General features: G+C 37.3%; 1 protein-coding gene across 1 annotated transcript; it reads left to right on the top strand.

Annotated features, from left to right (window-relative positions):
- The first annotated feature begins 556 nt into the window (after nucleotides 1-556).
- calml4a (calmodulin-like 4a) lies at nucleotides 557-6,361 on the top strand. Its single transcript, XM_017414198.3, has 5 exons — nucleotides 557-660; nucleotides 750-780; nucleotides 989-1,129; nucleotides 1,727-1,915; nucleotides 5,444-6,361. Exons 1-5 carry the CDS (start codon nucleotides 658-660, stop codon nucleotides 5,539-5,541), a joined length of 462 nt encoding a protein of 153 aa, XP_017269687.1. The 5' UTR covers nucleotides 557-657; the 3' UTR covers nucleotides 5,542-6,361.
- The last annotated feature ends 3,090 nt before the right edge of the window (nucleotides 6,362-9,451 follow it).

The raw sequence follows: 9,451 nt of genomic DNA, 5'->3' as shown, positions 1-9,451 counted from the left end.
TACCAACTTCTGTTTCAATAAAGTTTCACATTTTTTGGTATTTTGCAAGTTTTCCTTCACTTTTCCCTCAACGTAACAATGTAAATTCTTTAAGAAACAAACGCCAGCTGATCTTTGTTTACTTCTCTTTGACCTCACTTTTGTCATCTTAGATTTCCTTCAACTTTACTGAGGTAGGAAAGGGGCGGGATGCCATCTCGTTCCTCATTACAGCGGCTGCAGGGAACCTCCGAGGGAGCAGCAGGACACGCCCCGAGCCAACCAATGGGATAATAACAGGCCGACCTTTCACACAAGCAGCCAGGCCGGAGCATAAACCCTTAAAGACTGCTCGCAGATGTCTTTAAAGTAATTGTGTTTTTCCACTAAATGTGCTTTCAATCAATAATCATTTATTTTCTGCTCAGTTGCCAGCCTTTGGTGATGACACTGCAGTCTCATCAAGTAATTGTTCAGCTTTAATGGGCCCCTTTTATTGGAGTGGTGGTACGGAGAAGGACAATGAAGCAGTCGGCTCTGATATCAGTGTTTCCATGGCGACCTGTATTAAATTGCAGTGCGGTGTGTTGGTGGTGGACTTTAGACAGGTGGAGAGCCAGGTGACGCTGGCTACAGAGAACACACTCCTTCCTGGAAGGAAACCGGACAGCTTCAAACATGGTAAGAGCAACAACCCTTTTTCTATCCAGTGTTTATTTTTGTGTAACAATATATTTCAGGCCTAACACAACAATGTTGTTGCCTTGCAGGCTAAATTCTTCACACCAGCTCAAATCAATGGTAAGGGTACTCAGTTAAGTATGTTTTTTATTATTGTTCTATTTTGAAATAATACAATGGTGACGATCAGGTAAAACCCTGATCAGTTTTCCTCATAACACAGCAGTAAAGTTAACGGCTATAATACGCCATAATGAAACCCCTTCTGTGCCGAACTCATTACCACAGTGGTATAAATTATGAATTAAGTTCTTTTCTTCTCCTACAGAGTTCAAAGAATGCTTCTCCTTCTACGACAAAAAGCGAAATGGAAAAATTGATGTCAAGGATCTGATAACAGTTATGCGTTGCCTGGGGACAAGTCCAACGTACGGGGAAATAGAAAGGCACCTGCAGGTTCATAAACTCAGTATGTACAATCTAATTTGTTTGTTGGCCTGACAAGATCGTTTTCAGAAAGGTTTACAATAAAACTCTAAAATCTAAATTCTACTTTTGTGTTCAGAAATCATGTCAGGTAGTAAAGAACAAAAAAAAGAGGAAGCAATTAGGCCTCCATGGCACACAGACAGGACAGATGGTGGAGCTTAGTTTTATCTTAAACCAAAGTTGGGGGTCGGGAACCAAACATGAAACACCAAGTCAAGAGTGTTGAGATGTTCTTCAGAAATCAACCTGAATTAAAAAAAATTATTAATAAAAGCTCATACTTTGCTCTGACTGTTACAGGAAACAAAAACAGTCGTCATAAATGAATAAACATGTAAAAGAGTTGGTGAGTCTCCGCTTTTGTTATTTTATGGGTCGGAAGCTAAAAAGTTGGGAACTACAATTTTAAATACAGTTAAAATAAAGCGTCTGTCAAGCAAGGAACACGAGCTAGAGAGGTCATAAAAGTGAGCAACGTACATTGAGACATACTGAGGAATTAGAAAACCAAAAAAAAAGGTCTAAAAAGACACTTTCTTAAACCTGTTTTGTAAGTGTAACTATTCTGCCTGCTCAGGTAAGAAAGGTGAGGTGGACTTCTCTACATTCCTGACAATGATGCACAGGCAGATGCAGCAGGAGGACCCCAAGAATGAAATCCTGGAGGCCTTCAGGATGACGGACAAGCAGAAGAAAGGCTACGTTCAGGCATCTGAGCTGCGGGCCAAACTCACCAAGTTAGGAGAGAAGCTCACAAACAAAGAAGGTAACTTGAACCGATGATTATCAGGGGAATAATACAAATCAGAATCCACCCTGAAGTTACATATAAAGCTGATCAAACTGAATCACTTAAACTTCTAAAGGATGCTTGCATATAAAAACAAAGATGTGTATGAGTGTGTTACGTAGGGTTTAATCATCTAAGTGGAGCACAAGAACTATTGGAGTGCATCATAATGAGGTCTGGACAGCTGTGCAACACTAAAATTGAACAATGTTTGTTCTGCATTTTCAATTTCCCCAAACCTCCCAGAATAAATTAAATTTAGATGTTGGTGGTTGTTTCGATCAGATTCCAGTGCTGACAAAGTAGCACATTATAATTTATCTCTCCACTCCGTTATATTACATTTTATAAAACTACAAGTGATGTTGTTCCCAATGCGAAGCCAGAAACCGGTCCACCCTCTATCTTGTTTGAAAATCTACCAAAGTCGCATTTTCTTTCCACTTTTCAGAATTGCAGTTTCTTTTATTGTTTCTATGACGAGGAAAACAACATTCGCCGCTGCAAGTCTGGGTTTTGATTTGAGTTCGAGAACTGAAAAATTACAAGCTGCTCTGCCACATCTGCCACAGTTTGCTTCACTTCGTGCTCCCCGTCTGCTGTATAAAACCTGCCTGAGTAGAAATAACTTTTCTCCTGGCGTTTGCTCCCCCGCCCTAAACGTCACTCGTCTCTCTCCAGGCAGTAAATGCCTTTATTGGCGCTGCAGATTCAACCAGTCATGGGTTTTTCAGGAAAGACCCCTTTACTCTTCCCGTAAAATCATCTGAGTATAAATGTTATTCCAAGATTTAACTTGTTATTGATCATTTGGAGAGATTTTTAATTTTATAAAAGTAGTGCACAATCAGGTCCTGATGAGCCGAAAATTGATAATGGTCATTTTCACACCACAACAAAGCAACATACATTAGTCTACTTAATTAGCTCAGTATAAAGGAAAGCTTTGTAGGTAATACAATCTGTCTTTAAGCTGCTATAAAGATTACTAATTAAGAAATACAAAGCACCTTATTTTTTTCTTTCTCAGGTGTAATTGCCTGAGAATCAACTGGCCGGCAATTACAAAAAACAATTATTCTTTTGCTTTTTTTCCATTGCTTCTTGTGCTGATGAAATAAACTAAGTATTTTTTTCTCTATTTATATGAAAATGCTTTAATGTGAACCTGCTTACATATTGAAAATGAAATATAAGAAATGCCATTTTACCTGAAGCAACGTCAGCTTTGTACTCAGTAGAAAAAAACAAAAATCATTTATTTATCTTTCGTATGTATCGAAAAAACTCCTCTGATTTAAGTCAATTTTGTGAAATGCCTTAAAGAAAACTGGGTTGGCGTCTCTGGTCCAGTTCCTAGCTGGTTTCGAGCAGATTCTGTGTCAGAGACAGACAGTTCTTTGTGTATATTGGTGATTATTATTCTGACAAAGTGGATGTTGTTTGTGGTGTACCTCAAGGTTAAATTCTTTTCTACTTTTATTCAGTCTGTATTTGCTTCCACTCACACATGGTATTCAAAATGTGAACTATCGTAACTATACAGATGATTTACAGCTGCAGATCTTCATATCTTCAGATGATTTAGATCCTCTAAACTCCCTTACATAGTGTGTAAATGATATTAATGTATTGATGTCACTGAATGTCTTTCAACCAAACAAAGATAAAACAGAAATATTCATTTTCAGTGCGAATTCTCAGAACCAGAAAGTTGGAGCTTATCTGAGTTCTCTGTCCCTGGAGTCTAAAAACGAAACACACCAAACTTCGGTGTAATATCTAAACTTTACGTCACATCAACCATATCACTAAATTGGCTTTTTACCATTTGGGAAACATTTCTAAAGTTGAAAAGTTTGCATCCAAATCCAACTTCCGAAACCTAATTTATGCATTTGCAACATGCAGACTGGAGCATTGTAATGGGCTTTTCACGGGCCTGACGAAATGTGCCGAATACAGACTACAGCTGATTCAAAATGCAGCTGCTTTTATTCTCACAGGTACCAGGCAATCTGAACACATTACTCTTGTTCTCTCGCTTCCCATTGAAAGCAGAATCCATTTCAAAATCCTATTTTTTTGTATATAAAGCACTAAACGGCCTTGGACCACAGTATATAAAAGACGTGTCAACTAGTTATGCACCTGTCAGAGCGCTCAGGTCAGGGGATCACGGTAACTTACTTATACTTTTCTGAGTCAGAGGGAGCTGCCTTCTGTGTTTGAATGAAATGCAAAGCGCTTCTCCTGGTTCTGAGAGAGGCCCCCCCACTGTGGAAGTGTTTAAAGTTAAAAACTTTCCTCTCTGAAAAAGCATACGATTCAGTTTTCTGTCCTTGTGTTTTTTGTATGCCACTTTTATGGTCCTGTGTGCACCAACGTACTGGTCTGTGTGTATAAAATACATTTGAATATTGGTTTGTTATGACGGAGCGTCTCACGTTATTTCTGAAGGAAAAGGCACAAATTTAAACTTCAAGCAAAGACGTCTGAAGGAAGGACTCCAGCTAATATCAGGTTAAAACTCTGGAGATGATTTGGAGAGTTTTCAAAGCTCTTTAATTCAAACAGTTCCTGGCTTCGTGTTATTCGAAGCACTATCAGTGGGGGGTTATGGCAGGCAGCTGCTGTGCACATTAAGTAGTTTATACTTAAAACACTCAACTGCTTCTCACAACCATCAAGTTGGTGGATTCCCGAGCTGCAAAATATTGATGCCCCTTTGCTAAAAGAGCACACAATGGTGCCTCAAGCTTTAGAAGTAGAAAAAGAGGAAGTAAAACTGTTTCACTGCATGGCTCTAATACACCAGTTTAGGTACTTTTGTCCAAAAAATTATAACAATTAAAAAACTAAAACCCATTGAAATCAAGCAAAAAAAAAAAAATTATAGAACGTGGTATTCTTGTGCAATGTTTGTGTGTCATTTCTGTAAAATGAAGTGACAAGAATATTAACTTTAATGAAGAAGTAATAAGACAAAGAGGAAAAAAATAGATCACAGGTAAAATAACGGTGTTGTTAGTTTTTGATAAATAAAAATTACAGGAAAGATTTTTTTCTAACAACATGCCTGAAATATATTAAGAACAGGATCATACAGCATAAGTTACTGAAACGATCCAGATCACGGATGAATAATCTGAAATGCAACAATTGACTAAAATATTGCAGAACTGATGTAAATATAAAGTGCAACCTTTTGTGTTGAAGTTTTAAGTGTCAGCACATAATGTAAAACATACCTGGACCTGGCTGCATCTTATATCTAGGTAAATATAACCACAAATAATAACAAATTTGTTATGAGGCTCAGAATTGTCAAAAAAAAAAAAGAAGTTGAACAGCAGAGACCTTCAGCACCAAACTGTGTTTAACTGCATTCATTCTCAGAGTTTTGAGCAATCATGGCAGAAAAATGGCTCCTTGAGCTTCTTTTTTGTGAAGTCCACTTCTGAAGCTGTTTACCATCGTCTCTCTCTCTCTCTCTCTCTGCAGTGGATGACCTCTTCAAAGAAGCAAACGTCAAGTCCAACGGAATAATCAACTATGAAGAGTTCACCCAAATGGTGACGCTGCCGCCAGTCGATTACTGAACACCAGCTCCAGACTCCACGACGGTGACTGTGGTGGGAAATGGACTTTGGACACAACGGACCTGATGGTTACAACTTGAAGAGATGAAAAGACACCGTCCAATCAACTGAGAAGGGTCGTTTGACACTGTAGAAGTTGAAAATTGCAAATGAAACGGAAGCGCCACGAGTGTTGTGCTTGTGTTGTCGATTCCACGGAGCTCCAGAAAAACTTTGTTTAGAGTCAGAATGTCCACCGAGAAAAACATGCTCATCTGTGAACATAATGTCTGTTTGAGCGTGTAATGTTAGTTTTACTACTTACTGCCTTAAGAAATAACTTAAACATATAAGTATCTTTGTTTCTACTCTGAGAGATCCAGATTTTAAACTGCATGAAACTGTTCAAATAAATCTGTTAGCTGTCAATATTTGAGTTCTTTATCTAATTATGAAGTAAAATAACTACAGCAGTACTTAAAGTTAAAATTAATCTTCTCCTATTGCTTTCCATGATTATCCTTTTATCATAATCCTTATAAGCACAGATCATTTAAATATTTTCTTGACGATAGAACGTGATGTTTAGTCGTTTAGTTTAAAATGGAGCCTCCATTTGTTTTCTAATTTTAAACTTCTACATTTAAAAAACAAAGAACCTACAGCTTGCATGCTGCATGCTATGCATTTTACATCAATTAATTTAGCATTCACTTCAATTAAAGTTTAAATTAAAGATAAAAGAAAGCTTACAGAAAGAAATATTTGTAGCGCCGAGCTCCGTAAATAATAAAGATGTCCCATGACCCAGCACTAATTAATAAATGAGAAGTTCTCCAGATTGTGCTCTATTCATTATTATTTTTCTTTTTTTTAATAAAAGAAAAAAGATTATTGTTAGCCAGTTGATTGCATTAGGGACATGATTATTTTAGCCTGATAGCTCATCCTCATTAAAGTCCCCTGACTGAAGCTCTGATTTTGATTTGAACAACTGACTTTGTCATCATAATAATTCAATAGCAAATCATCAACCTACACTGGGATCCTGGAAGGTGAAGCCAGAAGGGCAACAGCGTCCCCACAGGACGATCTTAGTACAAACTTTAAGTCCTGCTGTCTTCAATTCCCAACAAGGAGAGAAAGTATTTAGTCTAGTATTATAATATAATGCTGACTATGCAAGTCTTTGAAAAGAACAGAAACAAAATCAGACACCAAAACAAGTCTTATTGCAATGCGTCTGTGTGGATCCTCTTGGGAGTTTTATTGAGTCGAAGGCCTGATCGTATGAGAGCAGCTGAACTGTAACTATAAAACCTTTTGTCATTTGAAATCAGAAAACAAGTGACTGAGAAAAATCCTCATAAGTAAACCTACATTCACCTTTCAAGACACAAGATAAACTGCTAACGTGAACATTCCTGACTACTTAAAGGAGCTGGACAGCAGATCCCCGTAGCATTAATTATAAATATCCCTGCATGTATTGCTATCCAAACTACAGAAGTTAGAAATGCAGCATTATTTAGCACAACTTAACCATCAGAATTACTTTTGTCTGTAATTTGTTGCCCATTTCAAAACCCACATGTTAGACATTACACCTAAAGTGCACCAGCACTTAAGTTTCTCCTCCAACTAATTAAACCTTTCAAATTAAACTTTATTTTACCCCAGGTGATTCATTTTCTCCCATACAGAGAAAATTTGATGAATAATTAAAAAACACAGCTAGGACACCATGCTCAAAAGATAAAATATAATATTCTGACTATGAAAAGATCTTAAATGCTAAAGCTGTGTAAGCAAATGAGGATATAAAAAGTGACAAGTAGATGGATTTAGAAAAAACAAAACATTATGTGAAATATGCAGTCAGGAGGCAGCGGGTTTATCCTAAATTAGTATGAATAGTTAGATTCAACAACCTGCTTCATTTACTATATAAACACTGAAAATTAAAATGTTTAGGCACGCCAGACTTGTTTTCTTATTTTCTATTTTCACAGGCTGAATGTAAACAGATGTTTCTTCAGGGATTATTCGAATCTTTCAAATACAGACTAAAGCAGCTGGAAAAATCCCATCTAATTTCCTAATTTCTGCCAAGTTCGATCAATTTATTTAGCCAATAAATTCAGTTCATTTCAGCCTGCAACACAATCACTGCTCAGCCCCTAAGACCTATGAAGTATTCGATATTTATTGATAAATTTGTCTGATTTTCCAAGTCCACGAGGGCTGCATGTGAATGAAAACGCCGACAATCACCAGGGAGAGAAAAGGCATAGAGGATTACATAAAAACCTTAAAAAAGAACAGAAAAAAAGTCTCTTTGCTTACTTTCTGTAACATTAACAGTTATGAATTACTCTTATTTCTAGTTACAAAAGTAAAACTATTGTTCTGACCACTCTGCAGCTGTAGGTTTGAGCCTCAATTCTCTGTTCAGTCAAAAGATAAAAGCTTCGATTGATACGGATCACATTTTCTTGGAGATATTCAGACCCAAGATGTCAAAAAACCTTTGTAAAACTGGTTGAGGTAATGAGGCTGTTCCCCCACAGCCTTAAAAGAATCTAAAATCATGAAACAACAACAGATGAGATGTACAACCTTCTTGCTTTTATTGTAAAGTATTGTCTTTGCCAAAACGTTCATTTTTTTAAAGAAAACTCACTGTTTATGTGCCACATCAGACGTAGACATCGCTCTGCACTTAAAAGGAGCATAACTACAAACACGCTGCCTCGGGTGTGACGTGGTTAACATCAAATATGAAAAATGAGCAAAAGGAGAAATGAAGGTACTTCGGCCTCGGCGGGACTGTATGAAAAGCGTATATCGCTTTTCATCTTCTACTGAAACCTAAATGCATCAGTTATGAAAAAAAAAAAACAACACAAGAAGAAAAGTCTGAAAAGTTGACGTGTCTGACAGAAGATGATAAAAAAAAAGACCTGTACATATGAACGATAACATGTTTAACTCCTTAGTTCTTCCTAAACTTAACGTGATCTCAAGCAATGAGACATTTGACTTCCTTTTAAACAATTTCACTTAAAAGACACGGATCTTTACATGATGAATGTGACTGTTTTTAATTAAGTGTTTAATAATGAATAATAACATCAAAATGATCCACTACCGAAGCAGATAAGGCACTGGGCCTGCCAATACCTCACACCAAAACATCCGGAGCCTGCGTGGCCTCTAGCACCAAGTATTTCCCTGCAATTTCTTCCTTTCACATTAACTTAGTGAGTTTGAAAATGTGTCTGTTAAAGGGTGACAGTAAACAACTGTTACAATTAGAGATATTTTTTACAAGCTGCAGTGGATATTTTACAGGATGAGCCTTTGGTGAAAACCCTCCAAATGTGAAGATCTGTTCAGACAAACTCTGGATATGAATAATGAATGGAGCTGCAGCAGGAGGAAAATAAGGCATATAAAACTACAAGAAAATAAAAGCTTTCATAGATAAAAAAAGTGTCTCTTGTAAGAGTGTACATAAAAGATGGACAAAGCCACTGAAGTGACATACCACCACTGACCACAAGGGAAAGCTGAACAATTTCTGTGGCTCTATTTGAAGGGAGAGAGAGAAAAAAAGCTTTCCACAAATAATTTTGAGGCCAGCAGCCCGACTCACTCCTCATCGTACTGATGCATCGAATATACTTATCTACTTCCCGTTCAGCCCCACCTTATTTTGCAAATATGATCACTTCTGGCTGCAAAAAAGAAAACGCTAGTAAAACACAAGCTCAAGGCTTCACAAAACCAGCCGATGTCACAGCGGCTATATCCGTTTCTTATACTCCTATACACTCTATGGTCTGTTTGCACGTCAAGCTAGATGCCAGGAAAGACGAGCGAAGAGGTGAGTTAGTTGGAAACACCAGGAAAAACTGCCTGAGATGAT

Source organism: Kryptolebias marmoratus, linkage group LG15, assembly GCF_001649575.2.
Source record: "Kryptolebias marmoratus isolate JLee-2015 linkage group LG15, ASM164957v2, whole genome shotgun sequence".
NCBI classification, from domain to species: Eukaryota; Metazoa; Chordata; class Actinopteri; order Cyprinodontiformes; family Rivulidae; genus Kryptolebias; species Kryptolebias marmoratus.
This window is presented reverse-complemented; position numbering and strand designations above follow the sequence as displayed.

Coding starts and splice junctions, on each gene's coding strand:
- calml4a (XM_017414198.3), top strand. Junction 1,130..1,726: donor CCTGCAGGTTCATAAACTCA/GTATGTACAATC, acceptor CTGCCTGCTCAG/GTAAGAAAGGTGAGGTGGAC. Junction 1,916..5,443: donor GAAGCTCACAAACAAAGAAG/GTAACTTGAACC, acceptor CTCTCTCTGCAG/TGGATGACCTCTTCAAAGAA.